Here is a 22,724-nt window from a genome sequence, read left to right on the forward strand (position 1 = left end):
AAAAAAAAGTAACCTAAATCTCCACTTTGATCTAGTAATTCTACTCCTAGGTTTCTGTCCAAGAAAAATGAAAGCATATGTATAGCAACAGTTTTCTAGAAAAATGTTTGGCTCAAAGCCTTCTGGCTCATAGTGACCCTCCTCCATGGATCTCTGAGGCTATAAATCTTAATGGAGAAGACTGGCCATCTTTATTCTCTAGAGCCGCTGGAAGATCCCAGTCACCAGAGACATTATAGCTTTTTTGGTGAGCAGTGAAATACTCTATTGACTACACCATCAAAGCTCTTTAACAAATGTTTATACAGCTTTATTTGTAATAGCCCAAAACTGGAAACAGACCAAATGTTCATCAAAAAGAAAATGATTGCACAATGGTATTCTACTTAGCAAGCAAGAAAAACAAACTACTGACATATTCAACCATAATTTACTGTTTGGAAGAAGCAGATCACAAAAATGACCCCGTTTAATGTTATTTACATGGAATTCTAAAGAACTATCATATGATGATAGAAATTCAAAGCAGTATTTCTTTGTGAGAGTAGAGACTGATTGAGAAGAGCCAAGACAGAACTCACTGGGATGTTAAAAATATTTCATGTCTTCATTACCCAAAGTGGACACCTTCTATGAAACAGAAAATGTTCTAAGTATTACAGTTAGAGGTAGTTTGCCATCTATCTCTAAGCATTATCTATTCTTTTTGGGTAATGTCTTTGAATAGAGATTATCAATTAGCAATTCATTTGGCTGCCATTTTACATACAGAATCTCTTTATAGATGAACAGTACTCTGAGACCAAAGCAGTTAGACTCTTTCATTGTGATTATGAGGGGCTTCATCTCAGACCATAAGGGAATAACAAAGTCTGGGATTACGCCATCATTGAAATATCTAGAAAAGTGGACAAAACCACATACTACAGTTGTTTGCAGGCATAGTACAATCTAGCACAGACACTGATTGCTGAGAGGAGGAAAACAGGCTCATCTTAAAGCCAATTTTATACCAGCCACAGAGAGAAAAACCCAGTAGCCTTGCTGAGTTGAGAAGTCAAAATAAACCTCAAGAGACCAACATGATTTGAATTTGTAAGGCAGAATACCAGAGTGGAGAGAGTAAGACAGAGAAAGAAATCTAGGATTGTGTATGGGTGAATATAAATCTGCCTGTGTAGGCTTGTTGTTGGGTTCTGTCAAGTTGTTAACACTGTATATAACAACAGAATGAAACCATTCTCACTCCTATGCCTTCTTCACCTTCACTGTTGTTATGTTTGAGTCCATTGTTAGTCACTGTGCTAATGCATCTAGTTGTGGTTCTTCATCTTTTTTGCTGACCCTCTGCTTTACCAAGCATGATTTTCTTCAGTCTGTCCTGATAAAATATATGTGAGACAGTTTTGTCTAACCTTTCTATCTAAAGAGCATTTTAACTGATCTTTCAAGATTTTCAAGAGTTGTTTATTCTTCTGGCAGCCCATAGTATCTTTAATATTCCTTGCCAAAATATTAGTCAAAGAGAAGTTCTTAGTTTTTCCTTAGTCATTATCCAGCTTTTGCTTGCATGTGAGCCATTTAAAAATACTGTAGCTTATGGCAGGTACATCTTGGTCCTCAGAGCGATGGTTTTGCCTTTTAACATTTTGGAATTCTTTTACAGATTTATCCAATATAATATGTTGTTACTTTCTGAATTGCTGCTTATTGCAAGTAAAATGAACTCCTTGACAATTTTGATCTTTTCTTCAATCTGTTGACCATAATGTTGTTTATTGGTCCAGTGGTGAGGGTTTTTTCCTTCTGTAATGAAGTGTAATGCATACAGAAAACTGTAATCCTTGATCTTCATCAGTAAGTATTTCAAGTCTTCTTTGCTTTCAGGAAGTAAGATCATGGGTTGTTACTGAGACTTCCACTAATCCTGTTGCTGCATTCTTCATATAGTCTCGCTTCTCAGATTATTTGCTCATAAGTATGGTAAAAGGATACAACCCTGCTGCACACCTTGCTTAATGTGTCTGATGAAACCTCATAAAGCTAGTAAAAGAACAGTTTCCAAAGCAAGAACAAGTACAGGGCTCTCTTAGCTTAATAATTCCTAGAGCTCATATAGGGCTGGGAATTATGTAAATTCCTATAACAACCTGTACTATGCAGATGACACAACCTTACTTGCCAAAAATGAGGAGGGCCTAAAGCATTTGCAGAAGGTTAAGGACTGCAGTCTTCAATATGAATTGAGGCTCAACATCAAGAAGATGATTATCATCCCTGAGCCAATTGGCAGCATGCTTATGAATGGAGAGAAAATTGAGATCGTTAACAATTTTAGCTTGCTTGATTCCATAATCAACATTCTTGGCACCAGCACACAAGAAATCCAAAGAGTTGCACTGGGAAAATCTAGTGTCAGGGACCTCTCCAGAGTGCAAAAGAGCAACTATGTCAGCCTGGAGACTTAAGGTGTGCCTGATCTAGGCCATGGTCTTTGCAATTACTTACTGGGCATCAGAGAGCTGGACAGTGACTAAGGATGACAGAAGGATCGATGCTTTTGAATCTTGGTGTTAGAAAAAAGTGTTGAACATTCCATGGACCACCAGGAGAGAACAAACAGGGTAAAATCAAGGTGCTCCTTGGAGGCGAGGATTCTGAAACTCCATCTCACATACTTCAGGCATGTTGGCAGGAAGGGCCGGTCCTTGCAGAAGAACATCATGCACTGAGGGACAGTGCAAGAGGGGAAGACCCTGGATGAGGTGGATTGACTCATTAATTGGAAAAATGGGGTTAAGTGTGTCACAGACAGTGAGACTGGCTCAGGATAGGGCAGATTATTGTTCATAGGATTGCCATGAGTTGCAGGCAATTCAATGGCACGTAACAACAAACAACAACTAGCTGACTTGGAGAAACTTGATTAGATGGAGTCTATCTTAGTAATTGGGCTAAACTAGCCCCAAAATAAAGACTACTCTAGATCTGCCCTCTCAAAACATAAAAATTCATTTGTAAGTAATTAACTGTCCATGTTCAGCTTTCCCTAAAAGTATATAATAAAATCTGGCATATGACATATAATGACTAAATGTACAAAGACAAAAATGTGACCCATAGTGAGGAGAAAAATCAATCAATAGAAACACATAAGTGTCAAAGATGATTGAATTACAAGATAAAGATATTAAAAACAGCGATTATGACTATGCAAAGGCTGTGTGGGTCCTAATAACTTATGACTAACTCCCTTTGAGAACAGTGTGAATCCCAGAACACCAAATTGTGCTAATATGAAATCTATACCTAAACCAAGAAGCTGTTGTCCAAACCAAGCAAGGGAACACTTCATGGTTTAAAATTAGAGTGTGCATTAGGATTGTATCCTTTCTCCATACCTGTTCAATCTGTATGGTGAAGCTGGACTTTGTGAAGAAGAATGTGGCATCAGGATTGGAGGAATACTGAAAGTAAGGAGGATATGAAACACTTGCTGTAGAAGATCAAGGACTATAGTGTTTGGTATGTGTTACATCTTAACATTGAAAAAAACCCAAAGGTCCTCACCACAGGACCAGTAGTCAGCATTATGATAGATGGAGAAAGGATTGAAGCTGTCGATGAGTTCATCTTCTTTGGATCAACAGTCAACATGCTTGGTTGCCAGCAGTCAAGAAATCAGGAGATGTTTTGCACTGGGAAAGTTGGCTGTAAGGGACCTCTCTAAAATGCTGAAGAACACTGATGTCAGTTTGAAGACTGTGGTATATCTGATTCAAGCCATGGTCTTCTCGGTCACCTGCTACACATCAGAGAGCTGGAAGAAAAATTGGTACCTTTGAGTGGTGGTGCTGGAGAAGAGTGCTGAATGGCTATACTGCCAAAAGAACAGATAAGTCTTGGAGAATGTGCAGCCAGAGCACTCCTTGGAGGAAAAGATGATGAAGCTTCATTTTTTTTATACTTTTGACATGTAGCTAGGCGAGGCTGTTCCTTGGAAGGAGACATCATGCTTGGAAAGCTGTAGGGTCAGTGAAGGAGAGGAAGACCCCCAGTGAGATGGATTGACATGCTGACTTCAGCAGTGGGCTTGAGTGTATTAGAGATGATGAGGATGGCACAGGATAGGGCAGAGTTCAGGTTGGTTGGCTGTTCATAGAGTTGCTGAGTCCTACATCACTTTACAACACCTAACAACAACATCATTATGAATAGTGTGTAAGATTTTAAAGGGAAATGCTAACATAATGGGATAAATGTGAGTTATAAAATAGAACTAAATGGAAGTTCTAGAAATGAAATAATACTGAAAATGTCTCTGGATAGATTAGTAAGTTAGACTGTGCTGGTATTGCAGATGTCTTTACACATGAATAATTTGATAGTATGTTCCACAGTCTGTGCCTGGCCTGGTTTTGACTACTGAGATTGAACTTTTTCAGTGATTCTTTCCACAGATGTAGTCAATCTTATTTCTGTATAGACCATAAAGTGAGAGCCATGTATCCACAATATTCTTAGTATCACATGCAAGTAAAATCTTGCTCAAGATTATCCCCAAAATGGCTACAACACTATATCGACAAAGAACTGCCAGAAATTCAAGAAGGCGTAGCATAACAGATATCATTGCTGATGTCAGATGGACCTTGACTGAAAGCAGAGAATATCAGAATGATGTCTCTATTTGTGTTTTATTGACTATGCAAAGGCATTTTACTATGTGGATAATAACAACCTGCGACTGACACTGAAAAGAATGATAACCCCAAAACACTTAGTTGTGCTCATGCAAAACCTATACTAGATCAAGAAACTTGTTCTAACAGAGCAAGGGTTTAAAAGAAGGATGCATCAGGGTTGTATGCCTTCTCCATACTTACACAGTCTGTATGCTGAGCACATCATTCAAGAAGCTGAACTATAACATATGGCATTAGGATTAAGGAAGCTCATCAATGTATGTTATGCAGATGATGCAATCTTTCTTACTAAAAGTGAAGAGGATTTGAAACATTTGCTGCAGAAAAACAAAGACTGCAGTCTTCAATATGGATTACATCTCAATGACAGGGAAATAAAAATCCTCACTTACAAGGATAACAGAAGACAAATTGATGCCTTTTGAACTATGGTCTTGGAAAATAGTACCAAATATCCTATAGACTGCCAAAAGAACAGATATGTCTTTGAGAAGGTGCTGCCAGAGTTCTCCTTGGAAGCCAGGATGGCAAAGCTTCATCTTTCCGTTTGAGCATGTTGCTAGGAGAGGCTAGTCCTTGGAGAAGGACATCATGCTTCTCCAGAGATGATGGGGTGGCGAAGGAAAGGAAGACCCTCAACCAGGTCGATTGACACAGTGCCTGCAGCAATGGGATCAAGTGTGTCAGAGATTGAGGTTGGCATAGGATAGAACAGCGTTCAGATTTGTTGTTTTTGAGGTTGCTGTTAGTCATAATCACCTTGATGACACCCAACAATAGAAAATAGTACAGAAAGAAAATCAAGAGATCTTAAGTAATTACAATAGAAATAATTCCGAATAAAGCACAAAAAAGAAAAATGACTGTACAAAAATATGAGTAGACCAAGTGATCTCAAACACTTGTAATTGGAGTCCCAAGTGGAGATGAGCAGAAAAACAGAAGTATATAAGAAATAATGGCCAAACTTTAAAATTATAATTGAGTTTATTATTAATGTATCCTGTGAAATGGTATGCATGAGAGAAAATATTTCATGGATACTACTTAAGAAGAATTGTTTTTTTGGTGTTGTTGTTGTTGGTGGTGGTGGTGGTGGTGTTATGTGCCATCAAGTCATAGATGACTCATAGTGACCCTATGAATGAAAGACCTGAACACTTGTATAACTTGCATGGTTTCTCTAAGTTCATAGAATTTCCGGAGGCAAAGTGTTTTGGAAGTGGATGCCACTCCTTTTTCCAAGCTTGTTTTAATCAGGGAGCTCCACAGACACTGTCCACCATGGGTGACCATTATCGCATTTGACACATCAGTGTCACAGTGTTTAGCATCACAGCAACCACTAATTACCACTGTACGGTAATGCACAGACCAGTGCTATACCACCACTTAGGAGAAATTATTCGATTGGAGCAATTATTTGATATCACAGCAGCTATAATCTGAATACATTAGCATTTTCAGCAGGCAAGACAGAGAAGAACAAATAAATAATTATTTATGGCGGGTAGTATATACCAGAATAGAATATTATTTGTGTTATATCAGTGTTGTATTATATTGTGTTGTATTATATTGTGTTGTATTTGAGGATATATATAAGAAAGCATCCTTTTATTAGTTCTTAAATGCATTATTTGGTCTTTTGTGCAATTAAGTCAGACATTAGAGGTCATATAGTACAAGAATAGATTTGTGATTTTTGTATTGTCATAATATTTTGTATTGTTACTTAGCTTCAGAAGAACTGACTATTGCTGGCATGACTTTTACGACTTTTGATCTGGGTGGACATATTCAAGGTAAGAGTCTACAACTACCATGTCCATTTTGTTTTATTTTAACTTAATAAAAATAAGACCATTATGCTCCAGTGCCTGAAATTTTGTTCTCTTCAAACAAGGCCAGGGTGGGCTTAAATTTTAGGAGTTTAATTTAGGAATGTCTTAGAAATTATTACTCCCTCCATGGGTGTATGAAAACCCACCATTTCTGTAAATTTTCACTGAAATCACACACACACAAAGAAGAAATTATTATCCCTAAGTAAATACTTTAACAATAAAGATTGATTTTCATGAAGGCCTCTTTGGTCAATTTATTTAATACTGAATTGCTTTTGGTGGCTAAAGCATATGAATAAAGTTAGCCTAAATTTCGTCTGCTCCAGTTCGTACTTCTTATCATATTCACAGTTGTGAAAGTTATAGCTCTATAAGAAACCTTCAGTGTGTCACTCATTACTTACAGAATAAAGACTCAACTCATTGTCATTCAGGATCTCAATGAATTAGTCCTCATTTATTTTTCTGATCTTAAATTTACATTATTCCTTCTCCTGTTCTCTTTGCCTGAACCCAAACAGGTTTTTTTCCACCTCTGTGGAAAAGGTGAGGTGCTTCCAAAAGAGGTGTCTTTCCACCTCTGTGCTTTGATTGTGACACCCCTGTTTACACATGAGTAACTCCGTTAGGGTCCAGTTTGAGTGCTGCTGCCTTTCCTTGGAAGCCACTCCTAAGTGAGAGTCCTCACAACTTTACTTCCGTAGCATTAGCACACTTGTATACATGTCTAGAACAAATTCGAAAGACTCCCCTATGAAACTTTCTGTGACTAAAATCCTACTCATTAACAAAGTACCCAGAACATAGTGGTAACCAATGAGTTTTACAGAAATGTTAGATCTTCTAAAAACCTCAAGTGACATATAGTTTAAAAGATTGTAAATTGTTGTGGCTAGTGAAAGTAGTTACATTTGAGACATAAGAATTATTTCATATATATGTATATGTAGGTTGCTGTGCTGTTGTGTATCGTAGAGTTGAAACCAACCCATAGCTGACCCTCTGGCGGGTTTTCAGAGACAATCACACAAGAGGAGATTGCCCATCTTCCCACGGAGCAATTTGTAGCTTCAAACTGCGTGCCTTTGGGATTGCAGCATAGTTTCTTGCCACTAGGCCACCAGAGCTCTCTCAAATGCATGCTCACTTATGCACATATACATATAAATTAATTTCTAGAATGTAATGTTAGAAAGACTTAGAATCTAATAGTTTATCTGGAATGTCATTATTATATTGTTTCATATTATATCACAGAAAAAAAGATTGTTTTTCCCTGAAACTATTTATCTTCTAAAAAGGAGTATCATGGGGGGGGGATTTCCCTTTATGGTTTCATAGACTTTATTAATTTTTAATATTGAAGCATGTTTTCTGTTAGGAGTAGAACATTTACTTTTCTTAAGCTTGCAAATCTATACTTAATTCTAATTTTCTTCTGCCACTGACTCCAAATTTATTAATCACAAAAAAAAATCAAGAGTTGTTAGAAAACTTTAATATTTATATTTAATACCACAAATACTTGTGTGTGTTCTATCTCTCCCCTACCCCCACAACTGGCTTGTATTCTAGATTTCCTAATAATTGGCCTGGAAATTTGCTTTTGAAACATCACAGCCTTGAAAATTTTAAGAAGCAGTCCTGCTGTTTGCATATGAGGTCATCATGAGTGGAAATTGACTCAATAGCTATTAACAACAACACATTTTAAAGTTATAATCTTCCAGAGTAATCTTCTGGTGCTTTAGTGGCAAGGAGTTGCACTACCAGACAAAAAGCAGGCAGTTTGAATCTACCAGCTGCTCCAAGGGAGAAAGATATTTCCATATGATTTGCAGCTGTGAGTCAGATCTGACTGGAGGGTGCATAGCAACAAACCTCCAGGAGGACCGTTATTGATACAGTGTGTTAAGTGTTGGGCAGCTAGCCAAAAGGTCAGTGGTTCACACTCAGAAGCAGGGCTGTGAAAGAACTATGGAAAGTTCAATCAGTTCCTTAAGATTCACAGCCTTGGGAATGCTGTGAGACAGTTCTGTTCTTCTGTAGGGTCGTTAAGTCACAGTTGACTCAATAAGTTAATGGAGTTTGGAGTCCTCCAGTAAATGTAATGTTTATTATTATCTACTGTCAAAAAAACCCCAACCAAAACAAACTCACCTTGCTGTTGGGCCAGAACAAGACTGCTAAACCACCAGATCTCCTGCTGTCTATTGGTTGTTTTTGTTGTTACATACCATCTACTGGTAGCAAATATTAATTTATTTCTCATATCGGAAAGTTCGGGCAGGGTAAAGTGTTTGGCATGGGCACAATTAAGGAAAGCCTGGAACATTTCTGGTAAAGATCACCTTCTGGAAAGATGGTAAATTTTTCCATTAGGTATAAGATTAACTTGTTAAGTGCTGTTGAATTGAGTATAACTCATAGAGTTGCTATGAATAACAGGTCTGAACCCTGTCCAATCCTGCGCCATCCGTATTACCTCTGATAAACTTGATCTCATTGCTATAGCCTCTGTGTCAGTCTATCTCATTGAGGGTCAAGATTAACGTAGGTATGTAGTAAATGTTTGGAAAGGTAGAAGGTTAGAGTAAGAGATGAAGACCCTCAACAAGATAGACATGTGACTGTAACACCAGACTCAAGTGTATCAGTGATGGTGAGGACACCACAGGGTTCAGATCCATTCATGGGATCACTTTGAGTTGCAGATGACTTAGTGGAACATAACTACAGGGGATGACTGGAGCTCTAGTAGTGTAGTTGGTAGGGAGTCATGCTGCCCCCCCAAAATGGTGCCTCTCTTATGTTTTGGGACTGCTCCCTGGGAAAAAGACAATCTGCTGTGATATACACCTTCTTGAAAACTCACTGAAGGTCAGCTGTGAGTTGGTTCTGACTTGACAGCAATGAGTTGTTAAGGGATGACTACTCTTTTTATCTTGTTGGACTCTTCCATCAATTTGGCCAGCAAATAAAATCTAACTCCTGACTTTTTTTTTAGCTCGAAGAGTGTGGAAAAATTACCTTCCTGCTATCAATGGCATTGTATTTCTGGTGGATTGTGCAGACCATGAAAGGTTGTTAGAATCAAAAGAAGAACTTGATGTAAGTTAAATAAAACTAAACATAGTTCAGTCACTGTAGTAAGCATGAGGAAATAGATTGGAGATGTAGGTACTAAGGAGCAAAGTTTTCTTCAGTCTCTGATGTAACTCCTACCAATTTGGTGATTCAGTGATTAAGTAGTGATTACTTAGAGTGGTAAAGGAGCAACTTGGAATAATTGTAATTATTAAGGAAGTACTAGCACTGTCTTCCTTCCTTAAGACTTGAGGAGCTCACCCTATACAGAGTGTGTATATTACCCTTGTAGAATGTATTGTCTCCTGCATTCCTGGAGTGGGTTGGTTTGAGTACCTGATCATACTTGGATGTCAATTTCTTCAGGAACATACCAAACCCTGGATGACATACCATCCTTGTCATCACTCCTAATAGTGAGCAGAGACCTGTATATTCACTCTTCTCACCTCCTCTTGCTTACCCCCAATGTTTCCTAAAGGGTGTTAAGAGCAGCAGGCAGGCCATCACAGAGAAAGCAGGTCCATGATTTAAATTAGCATGCCCAAATTCCTGTTCATGTGAAAAAGCCCACATAGTTTCTGTAATCTTAGAAGAGGATCAGGGATTTCCTAAGAGCCTACTATGTGCCAGGCACTGTACATACATTTAATTCTTAAACCAACTTGATAGGTAGGCACCACTACTCTCAATTTTCTTTGAAGTTCAGTGAGGCTAACTTTCCAAGGTCACAGAACTTAATACATAACAGAAAGGGGAATAATCAGTTCTGCCCACTTTAGGCATTGGCTCTAGTCAGTGTACCTCATAGATTTATAGGGTAAACATTTCAGAGACAGCATTAGGAAGAAAGAAGAAATTAGTTTATGGTTTTATTTTCCTCCATTTAAAAGGTAGAGAAAGTTTACCAAAGAATATTGAAAAGTTGACATGATTTGGTAGAGAATGAGACTATTTTTATATTTTGTTAAAAAAGCTCTTTAAATGATTTCGTATTAATGTCTTAGTTTTTGTTTTGTTTTCAGTCATTAATGACAGATGAAACTGTTGCCAATGTGCCTATCTTGATTCTTGGGAATAAGATCGACAGACCTGAAGCTATCAGTGAAGAGAGGTTACGAGAGATGTTTGGTTTATATGGCCAGACAACAGGAAAGGTAGGAAAAAATACTTCTCAGCTCCCCACTTATGTTTTTGTTGTATGGCACAAATGTCTTCTTAAATTCCTGTTGCCTCAACTACGTAAGCCCTTTTTCTCCTTTTTTCCCCCCCTTAAAGTAAAGCTTTTCAGTCCATTGGCTATTTTTATGATGTCTTCATTTCTTTATTTTCTACCACTGTATGAAATCTTTTTATGATGAAGTCAAGACAGTCCATTCTCAATTGTGCTTAACTCTGGTGTTTATGGGAAATAGAGCTTTTGAAGTTTTATCATAAATTTTCATAATTAGCTAAATAAAAAATATGCTTGAGTGTTTAAACATACCAATAATTGTATAAACATGACAGTTAACTATTTAGGTCCTAAATTCAGTATAGATAAATACAACATAAAAATGGTACAGTAGTATTTTTCTGATTTTGAACATGAAAATGCTTGTACATTTTATAAAAACTAAGATGTATTATTTTTGCATTTCTTTTATTTTAACTTGGAAAATTTTATTTTGACAGTGTATAGTATCTGAGTCTGAAAAGATTTAAAATTTTTTATTTTGCTGTTTTTAACAATATATACAACAAAACATATACCACTTCAACAGTTTCTACATATACCATTTAGTAAAATTGTTTAGTAAAATTGTCCAGTTCTTCAAGTTGTGCAACCATTTAACCTAATTTCCTAAGTTACTCCTCTCCCATTAACATAAATTCACTGCTTCCTAAAACTCTTACATAATCATTCAAATTTTAATGTCAACTTGATTCTATATAGAGAATTCTTAAAAGAATTTGATGCTTAAAGTGAACATATTTTTACTAGTTAAGCTAAACTATTGTTTGGTTCTAAGATTTCAGGGGATGTTTTTAGTTTGAGAATTAAAAGTTTTCTCAGGGCAACATTCAAAGGTTCTTCCAACCTTCATGACTCCAGGAATTCTAGAGTCCATGAAAATTTGAAATTCTGTTCTCCATTTTCCCTCTTTTGATAAGAATTATTTTATGGAATTTTTGATAGAATGTTTGGTATTGGTGGCCATGTACCATCTGGTTCTTCTGGTCTCAGGACGAAGAAAGCAATTATTTATTGAGGTGTTTAGTCATGTACTCCACAACTACATTCTATTTCTGATTCTCCTTCCTCTGTTGCTTTTGGCATATTGTTGAGGGCCATCGAGTTGGAACTGACCCATAGCTGACCCTACAGCAGGTTTTCAGAGGAAGTTAATTGCACAGAAGGATATTGCCTATCCTTCTCTAGCTTTAGGCATATAGACATTTTTACCAATTTCTGTTTTCTTGGTTTGGTGGGCCCTACAGCTTCATCATTTCTGTGGTCTAATTTGTATCTGCATTGTCCTATTGGTGCCTTATTTGGTGCTTTGGATAGCTGTATTCAAGCTTTTAAAACCCCAGACACTATTTTATAGACTTTTTAGATAGAATGTGTTAAGAGGGGGAAAAACCCTCTTGATGTTAAAAATCTCAAACAATGGACAAACTCTTGATTGTATAAACAATTTTCTTGGTTTATGTATACTCATATCTAGTCTTTTGAGTTGCTGTTGCCAGTTTGAATATATATGAATATATATAATCTGTCTGTCTGTCTACCTACCTATCTATCTATCTATCTATCTATCTATCTATCTATCTTCAAAGAGCATAATCTTGAAGACAGACTTTTTTCCTAATTAGGCTACAATGTTGCTTAATTTAAAGCAGGCTTCAGGGAATATTTTTGGTTTAAAACAAAAAGATTATCTCAGGTCAGAAGCTTCAGGGGTTCATTTATCCTCAGTGGCTCCAGAAAGTTTGAAATCTATGAGAATTTGAAATTCTGTTTTGTTCTGGAGTCTTCTATCTTTGATCAAAGTGTTCTGTATAGTGAGATTATTTTTTTATTCTTATGTATCTCACAAGCTAACCTCTTTTCCACTGAATAGTCATCTTGCTGTAAGTAGACAAAGGAGACTACCTGTGTATTTATTGGACCTGAACTTTTTCACAACCACCCGTTGTTCTAAGATGTATTAATATGAAGTTCTATTGGGTAGTGGATTTATTTTATAATGAGTCTCTCAGCATAATTCCTGTCTTCTCTTCTAGGGCAATGTATCTCTGAAAGAACTCAACGCCCGACCCTTAGAAGTCTTCATGTGCAGTGTGCTTAAAAGACAAGGCTATGGAGAAGGTTTCCGCTGGATGGCGCAATACATTGATTAACATCAACCATATGAGTTCCAGGTCAAACCATTCAGGCCTACTCAGAGATGTTTGATCACTCAGCACACATAACTTGAATTCAATAGACTTTTGTTGGTTATAAAACAGATGTTTTTAAGATTATTAATATTCTATCAATTTAATTTGAGTGAAAATTGAAAAGTGATTGAAATAAGTTTGAGTATCATAATCTTAGCTTTCTAATTCCATAAAAATAGTTTTTAAAGTTTATAATCCAACATTACCCCCAGCATCGTTTATAAAGAGCAACTCTCCAGCCATACATTGGAACCACTTTTTTAACAACATAAAGTTACAACCATAAACCATATTTAAAAGCTTATTATGTTAAATTTTTTTATGTACTTTTTGGAACTAGTTTTAAAATTTTAGATTCTATGTCTGTCTACCTTGAGTGTACAGTTAATAATTAGGTTATCAATGATTGCATGATGCCTTACAGTTTTCAGTAATATTTTTTCTTATGCAAAGGTCATGCAATAAAACAAACTAATGTTTGGCAAATGTTTCATTTTAATGTGTTTTATCTAGTTAGTAGACTTTGAAAATTTGAGTATTTAATATTACACATATCAGAGGATTATTGGAAAAGAAGATTGCTTCAAAAAGTTTAGCCTGTAGAGGCTTTTGCGTTTACCCGGAGCACAGTTGTGATTGGTTGCACCTGCTGTCACGTGTGAGGCTGAGTCAGATGTATTTTGATCTGTAAGGCTGCTTTTTTACCATTACTGATGGGGCCTGTTTTAGTCCTTTTGTGATCAGCCTTCTGAACAAAAGAACATCTAATGGTACAACGCAGGGTTGGTTCTTGGTTTGTTAAGCCCTGTAGCTTCATCTCAAGGTGCTCTTGGTGTTGTAGTGTGTTATATGTTTGGCTGCTAACCAGAAGGTTGTCAGTTCAAGTCCACCAGCCACTCCATGGGAAAAAGATGAGCAGTTTCCTCAAGAAAGAGTTACAACCTCAGAAATCTGATGGAGGATCTTCATGAGTTGGATTTGTCTTAACAGCAGTGGTTATGGCTTCATCTCTCTGGTCTAATTTTTAAAAGTCTTTGATTTTTTGTTTGGGTTTTTTTTTTTAGATCTGGTTTGGTGATCTATACATTGTCACCAAAGGTACTTAATAGGCACTGTCTCTTCACATTTACAGGTACTCTCCAGACTTTACATTTAATGATATTTCCCAGAGTGGGCAACAGTAGGGTCTTGTGCAGTTTCATTGTGGAGGCCTGTTTATTCCCCGAAAAGGAGGCAGCCTGTTCACAGAGAATTGTGGGGATTTTACTCTGATCCTGGAGCTCTTTTGCTTTCTTTAGCATGTTTCTATGTAGGAAGAAGGTAGTGTTTGCTTTTAATTTTCTTTATTTTCAGTAGTTCTCAGCTATCTACTACTTTGTAGTAAAAAAGCTTTTATTTTAGATATAATGCTTGCTTCACTGATAAACTTATGAACAAAATTTTAATTTTTCATTACAATTTTCTAAGAATGTGGTTTCTTCATTGAATTTTTTCCATTTGTCTAAGATTCCCATCATTAGTAAAATGAAAAACAAGTGCCAAATATGTATTGTTAAAGACTCAAGCTGAAGATTTCTCTCTTGGTTATAAACCAAGTATTTCATAGTATATTTAACCAATTCTATTTAAGAATAAATTGGTCCAATTCTATCAAGAACTTTTTTTTTAATTTTTATTATTTTTGTGTGCATGTACCGTCAAATCAGATCTGACTGGTACAGGAGGAAATTGTCCCTCCTTCCCCGGCAGAGCATCTGGTGGATTCGAACCGTGTGCCTCTGGGATTGTAGTTGCAGGTCCTTGCCACTAGGCCACCAGAGCTCCCCTTCTATCAAGAACTTTTAACATCAAAGTTATTCATAATCCAAGTCAGAATTATAATGTTTCCTGTCACTGATAGTGTAACCCATGAGCCAGAAGAAGATTAAGTAATAGGACTAGAAGGAATTAACAGTTATTTTATTAGAAGAGCTAAACTGACCTGGTAATTGCATGACACTTGATTTTACTAAGTAGGCTATTCTTTTTCACTTTGTTTTTTCCCCTCCCCTAAATTAAAAGAAAAGAATTTCTACCTGCCTGAAAACATCATTTGCATCAAGAAAAAAGTAGGAAATGACAGCTCAGCCTGGTGTTTAAGTTCAGATTATTCACTCCTCAACTTCTGATTAAATTGAGCTAAGCCTTATTAAAAGCCTCCTGTTGATGCTATCTATCATGACTGTTTTGAGAGAAATGCCTTTCTTCAGCTATCTCCTAAATGAGGAAGTAGCTTTCTATTAAAAAATATCTTGCTCCTGAACCCTTGTTTTAGTCAGACACTGAGGCCAAAGAAGCAAAGAAATCACTTTATGGGCCACAGTTCAGATGTGGGTATTTTCCCAATAACAGGAGATTCTTACATTTTAGTCTTTAGAAGTGAATGCACTTAGCAGCAACAGCTCCAGTGTTCATTTCAGCTGTAGAGGCCCGAGTCTGCAGAACTCCTCAGTTCCTGGGCTTAGCGTATAGTTCTGACAATCCATCCAGAGTATATACACTGAGTCACTGTTCCCCTCCAGGAAAAGCAAATTAAGAGAACAGTGAGAAGACAGAAGCACACAGGCAAAAATACTCTATATGCACCTGTGGGGTACTTAATGAGTTACTGTTAGGATATAGGTATATTTTGTTTTAACACAGTTGTGTACAAGTTAAACTTGGAGTCCATATAAAGCTGAAAGTGTTCAAAGGTTTTTTTTATTACTGTTTAAAAATCTGAAGCCCTAAGCTGTGTCAGCCAACTTAGAGATTTTTAGAGATTTTTATTCTACATCCATTTCAATGACTGCTTTTAATTTTGACTTATAGCTGATTAAATTTATAGATTTTAGTTTCAGTGAATTTTGAGAATAGAAAATAGCATTGTTTAATTTGGGCAAAATACTTTTCCAAAAGAATGGGGGGAAAACCCCACTTTCTAGCTTTAGCTTAGCTGAACTAGTATCTTTGTATGAGTGCCAAAGATGTATGAATTTCAGATACTGCCTTCATAGATCTGGGCATGTAAAACTAGTGCCTGCATGTATATTTAAACTTACTGTGTTTTATGACATAAAACAGAACTTTGTTTCTTTAGTTTTTAACTGGCTTATACTTCTCTATGGTGCTTTCTAGCATGCAAACTATTTGTAAATTATTAAATTAGGGTGATGGCTATAATAGTGATTCTTGCCTTTTGCAACATGATTTGATTTACCCCATTCAAAACCCAGCATTTTCTTAAGTACCAAAATAAAAAAAAAATAGTTGACATGATTTGAGAGTTTCAGAGGAAAGGCTTAACCATTTTCTGAGACTCTGTATTTTGGAATATGACTCAGTGTGACTTTTCAGTCTGGTAAAGGATATAACTGAAATTTGTAAGGATTGATTGCCATATCTAATTTGACCAGATACACTCAGAATAGCTTCCATATGAGTGACATCTTGAAATATATCTTGCATTCGTTTTACTTGAAGTGTGTTGTTGTCATAATTTTAAACATAAATAAAAAGTTGGGTGATATGTTGAATCTGCACATACAGAGAGAATTCCTGATTAGGATTGCCAGGTTAAATTTAAAATAAAAATTCAAGAGTTAAATCTGAATTTTAGATCATGAGTAAATATATCCAGGATTTAACTGAATGTCCTATAACTTCATTTGCTTAATCTTAACAGTCCTATTTCAACTATACAACACTAAAAAAGCAGCCATCAAAAGATGAAAGTGTACTAGACCAGATTATATATGTACTACCTTAGAATCTGATGCTAAGGAGGTGATTTTGAGAGCTTTTTTCTTTTTCTCTTTGTTCGGCATCCCATATTCCTGCATGATTTGCTTTCTCAAACACACCAAGTTTTGTCACCTTTCAGAGTTTTATTCCTGCACTGAATGATGATGATGATGGTTTTGATCATGAAGGCTTATGTTCTTTATGAAGATAAAGAACAAAGACAGTCAGTCACATGGTATCTTCTGAGGATGTATACCTCTCTGGTGTGCATGAACGCTTCTGGACCTTGGACAGAGCTTAATCTGAGCAGATCATCATTGGAAGCTTGATCTTCCCTTAGATATGTTGCCATTCTGTTTTTGTTGTTCCTTCAACAAAAAAAGGACAGAATTGCCAGTGTTTTGAATCGCAAGCGACTTGACGGCACATAACAACAGCAACTATTTATACTGCCTCAAATAGTATCCCATTAAATGAAATCACTGAGAGAAAAAGCAAAAGTTGTTGAAGCTTCAAAAAATCTTGAAGAATGCATTAAAAAATTGCAAATAAATTTCTTAATACAAAGGTAACAGGAAATTAAAAGTAACCTATGTTATTATGGGTCATTCATTATTAGTCAAAATCAGCTCAGCAGTAGCGGGTTTAGTTTTTTCTTGTATTAATATATACTTTACACAAAAGTTTTTTCCATAAATATGACAGTTTAGAAAATATCTTGAGGTGGACTAGATTCTCAAATATATATATATATATATATATATATGTATGTATGTATGTATGTATATATTGATGTTTCTGGTTATTTTCATTACCGTCCTTTAAAATGCAAGTTAATCTAACAACAGCAGAACAAGCTCTTGGGCTATGTGACTGTGCCTTTAGTAAAGTGATTAGGATTTTTTTGAAACCAAGTTTTCCATTCTTAAACTCTACATCTATCCTTCTTCCCACACCCCCATCCTGTACCTGGGTATAAAGATTGAGTGGGAAGAGGATCCGATCCATTAAAGGTACAGCTCTGAACCAACTGATTTTCTCTTCCATAATTTAGAATATTAAGTAAATATATTTAATGTCACTGGTTGATTGTTCAGGGCTTGGACTGCACTTTAAATGGAATCTAAAATAATGAACTGAACGTCCTTATGTCAGGAGTGCCCTGTCCCCACATAGATTTTAGGAGAGAAATGTGAATGGCTTTTGGGTGATTCCACACAGAATTACAGTTTTGGGGAAAACTACACTAGCATAGATTCTCCAACTTGCATTTCAAGTAACAGATTAGATTTTGTTTTAAATATTTTGAGGTAAAGGTGTGGGTAACAATTCTTTAGACATACACTTTCCTTTGAAATTATTTCATCAAGTAGAAAACTTTCACTTTAGGATGGCCATTTCATGTGGTTTTCTGTATTCACTGGTGCTGCTTCTAGTCCGAACTCATAAGCCATTGCCTTATTGAGGCAAGAGCATTTGGGATGAATGTAATCAAGTTACTTTTAAAAGTGAATTTTAGAAGAGTAGTTTCCATGGTGAGGCCTTCAGTATTTGGCTGAATGCAGAGCGTGTTGGAGTGGTAAGTCGATGATAAGTTGTTCATCACTAACCTTGTTTGCACTTTTGTACACCACTGCTTGCACTAGCATCTTAGTGTGACTTTTAACAATTGGTTTACAGTGTATACAGATTGTAAGCATAATTTATATAAAGATGTTTCTGTTTACCTCTATGTATTTTACAAAGAACAGTTATAATGATGGTTAAATGTTCTTGAATTGTGTTTGTATGTTATTTTGATTATGTTCTATCTTTTCACCTTCCCCCCAAACCCCCAAGGATTTGACTGTCAATAATAGAAAAATAAAATGCTCACTTGGTCTTTGAAGAACTTAAGTGTCACGTTGGGTTTTTATCATCTAGTTATAGATTTCATTTTGCTTATTAGAAATTTCTTGGCTTTAGGAATTATGAAGATGATAGAATTTTTCTTTTGTAAAGGGATTGCAAGGAACCCCTGTTTAAGTTCTTGTTGTTAGGTGCTGTCAAATCAGGTATGACACATGGTGACCCTATGAACAACAGACCTGACCCCTGTCCTATCCTGTCCATCCTTACCATCTACTTGAATTTATTTGCTGCAGTCACTCTCTCAATACTGTCACGAGGGTTTTCTTCTCTTGATCTGACCCTCCAGCTTCCCAAGGAATGCCCAAAGTATATGAGACAGAATCCCATCATCCTTACCTCTAAGAAGCACTCTTACTGCATCCTTTCCAAGACACATCTGTTTGTTCTTTTGACACTCCATGGGATATGCAGTACTCTTCTTTAGCACCACAGTTTAAAGACATCAGTTCTTTTTCTGTCATCCTTATTCATTGTGTAGCTCTCAGATGCATAGCAAGTGATAGACAAGACCATGACCTGAATCAGGAACACCTTAGTCTTCAAATTGACATCATTGTTCCTCAATAATTTAAAGAAATCCATGAGAGGCCTTTTGCAATGCAATATATCTCCTGATTTCCTAACTGCTGGTACTAAGGGTGTGGATTGTGGATCCAAGTAAGATGAAATTGTTGACAACTTCAGTCTTTTCTCCATCTATCATGATGTTACTTATTGGCCCACTGGGGAGCATTTTTGTCTTCTTGATGTTGAGATGCAATCCATATTGAAGGCTGTAGTTTTTGATCTGCAGCAAGCATTTCAAGTCCTCCTTTCAGGAAGCAGGTTTGAGTCATCTGCAAAACTCATATTGTTGACAATTCTTTCTCTGATCCTGATGCTACATTCTTTTTCATATAGTCCAGTTTCTCAAATGATCTGCTTAGCATACAGATTGAATAGATATGGAGAATGGATACAACCCTAAAACAGTTTCTGGATAACAACTTCTGGGTCTAGGTATAGGTTTTGTGTGAGGACAATTAAGTGCTCTGGGATTCTCATTTTTCTTAATGTTAGCCATAGTTTGTTGTGATCTACACAATTAAATGTCTTTTCATAGTCAATAAAACAAATGGACTTTTTTCTGGTATTCTCTCAAGGATCCGTCTGACATCAGCAGTGATACCCCTGGTGCCTCGGTCTCTTTTAAGCTCAGCTTGAATTTCTGACAGTTTTCTATCAATGTATTGTTTTTGTCATTTTTAGGTGATCTTCAGCAATGCTGGCATGTGATATTTATAATATAGCTTGATAATTTCCACATTCTGTTGGATTGCTTTCCTTGGGAATGGAAACAAATATGAATTTCTTCTAGTCCATCTTTCATGCAGCTGTCCTCCAAATTTCCTGGAATAGACTAGTGAACACATCCAGGGATGCATCTGTTAGTTGAAGCATGTCAATTGATATCCCATTGATTCCTGCAGACATTTTTTCCTGGAACCAGTGCTTTCATTGGTTTTTGTTCATCTGATACTTCCTGAGATCTTTCAATATTAACCAATTCTTTTTGGTACTTTGTTTATTCCCTATTTTCTTTTAATGCTTCTTGAATTGTTTAAGATTTTCCCCCATAGCATCTCTCTTGGAAACTAAGGCTTGAATTTGTTTTTCACATCTTTCATTTTGATAGTTGCTTAAGTTGTTGATTTCATGACTCATAGTGACCCCTATAACTATCATCATTTCTCAAAGTTCATAGAGTTTCCAGAGGCATGTTGTTTAGGAAGTGGATGCCACTCTGCTTCCAAACTGTCTTAAACTGGGATCTCCACCAAATTGTCCACCATGGGTAACTGTTATGGCATTTGACACCCCAATGGCACAAAGTTAAGCATTACAGCAACCCCAGGTTACCCCAGTACAGCAAATTGACAGGAGAGTGCTGTACCACTTAGAAGAATGTTCTTCCCAGATATAATAATAACCGACTTTTAAATACTGTCTCTCCATGAGGTCTTGTTGACTCTAAACAAAAGGCTTACATAAAAAAACAACAACTAATATGTTGTTATTGTTAGGTGCCATTGAGTCACCTGCAACACATAGCGACCCTGTATACAGCAGCTCTGAACCCCACCCTGTCTTCAGCCAGTCTCACTAATTCTGACACAACCACCCCCATTGCACCAGTTTCTGTATCAATTCATCTCATACGGGGTCTTCCTCTCCTGCACTGTCCCTCCACCCTTCCAAACATGATGTCCTTCTCCAAGGACCAGTCTTTCTTGGCCATGTGCCCAAAGTATGTGAGACGGAGCTACAAAATCCTAGCCTCCAAGAAGAGACTTGGTTTCACCCTCTCGAAGACAGACCTACTTGTTTTCTTGGTGGTCCATACCAAGGTGTAATCTACCTTGTAAAACAGGGTGTACTTCTAGGTAAACTGAGCTAGAATTTGTACAATGCTGAAGGAATTGAAATGTAAAAAATCAACCAGTTGACTTTATGTACATAGTTTTGGTTTTGTTTTTTGTTTGTTTGTTTTTCTGGCTACATGTTTATTCAACACAAAACAATTCCCTCCAGCTTTACTGAGATGGCTGACTATGTCCACGAACAAATCTGCCTCTAAACTGGAATTCAGTTGCTGACCCAGCCCCAGCCTCTGCTTTCTTGTTGGCACCAGAAGCTCCTGCTATCTATCTGTATGTGTCTCTATCAGCCTCTCGAGTCAATCTTGCAGGTTGTTCACCTTCCAGACCTTTAGGTCATGGCTTGCCAGTCTCAGGATGGCTGTGGCGCAAGGTGGCAGGAACAATCTCAGGGGGCAGATGGAGCTAATCACGTAGATATTGGATGCCCTCATTGGTAATATACCAGTAGAAATGTCTCCAGGAGAACTGTTCCTTCACATAACCTCATGCCATGAAGGTTGGGCACGTTTTTGTCTGCCAGTTCAGGGTGCTTTGGCATGTGGACATCCTTCTTGGCCATCATCACCCCCTCCTTAAAAAGGAGTTCATACATGACAATCCGATTCTTCTTGGGCATCAACATCGCAATGGTGGCTGTCTCCGGAGCAGGGACTTGTACATCAAGATATTTCTAACTCCTGGGAAGCTTACAAACAAAAAAGATTCCCATCAGAGATTCCAATTCTGTGCATCTGAGAGTCCTTGTGTCTGAATCTTGGGTCAGCTTCTTAAATTTTTCTGATTAGAGTCTATGGATTTTTCATTCAGAAAAAACACTGATATAATAATTCTAAATACTAATAATAGTGAATGATCAGTGACCAATCATTGAAACAAAATAATGGCAGGGAGGATTATCAAGCTAGCTTTGAAACTTAAAATATAAAACTTCTTCAGTCATCTGTTTAGCCTTTCCATCAACAGTGCAGAAGCAACAACAAACTTGATGCAAGGTATTTTAACATTAGGAATCAGAGCATGTGTCATGATTGGGTGGGCATTAATATCATCAAGTCAGAATAAGACCAGGGATTGGCTGTGGAACAAACCATTAACTGTTCATTTTCAAATGGAAGCTAAAGAAATATGAGTCCACAAGAGACAAAGTATGACCTTGATTATATCCCACATAACTTTAGAGACCATCTCAAGAATAGATTTGGTGCACTGCACAGTAATGACTGAGGATCAGACAAGTTGTGGGATGACATCCACATATGAAAGAAGCAAAAAGTCATTATAGAAGCAAGAAAGAACTAAATGACTGTCAGGAGATTCTGGAATTTTCTCCTGAGTGTCATGTAGCTAAATCAAAGAGAAAGATGATGTAAAAGATCTGAACAAATTTCAAAGGCAGCTCAAAAAGACAAAACATTGTAATGAAAGGTACGAAGATCTGGAATTATAAAACCACAAAGGAAAAAAAAACCACAAAGGAAAAATGCATTCAGTATTTCTCAAACTGAAAGAACCTAAGGGGGCGGTGTGGGAATCAAGGATTAAGTTGCAATATTGAAGGGTAAGTT

At 36.8% G+C, this 22,724-nt stretch overlaps 1 protein-coding gene across 1 annotated transcript in view; it reads left to right on the plus strand.

Moving 5' to 3' along the window:
- The window catches only part of SAR1B (SAR1 homolog B (S. cerevisiae)), a 23,059-nt gene extending 9,507 nt beyond the window's left edge, over nt 1-13,552 (plus strand). Inside the window, exons 3-6 of the mRNA XM_006888061.1 lie at nt 6,446-6,511; nt 9,561-9,664; nt 10,666-10,797; nt 12,911-13,552. Of these exons, the coding sequence (XP_006888123.1) occupies nt 6,446-6,511; nt 9,561-9,664; nt 10,666-10,797; nt 12,911-13,027 (419 nt within the window). The 3' untranslated portion in view covers nt 13,028-13,552. The remainder of the gene's footprint in view (nt 1-6,445; nt 6,512-9,560; nt 9,665-10,665; nt 10,798-12,910) is intronic.
- The last annotated feature ends 9,172 nt before the right edge of the window (nt 13,553-22,724 follow it).

This window comes from Elephantulus edwardii, unplaced genomic scaffold, assembly GCF_000299155.1.
Source record: "Elephantulus edwardii isolate Elephantulus edwardi_28Jun2011 unplaced genomic scaffold, EleEdw1.0 scaffold00064, whole genome shotgun sequence".
NCBI classification, from domain to species: Eukaryota; Metazoa; Chordata; class Mammalia; order Macroscelidea; family Macroscelididae; genus Elephantulus; species Elephantulus edwardii.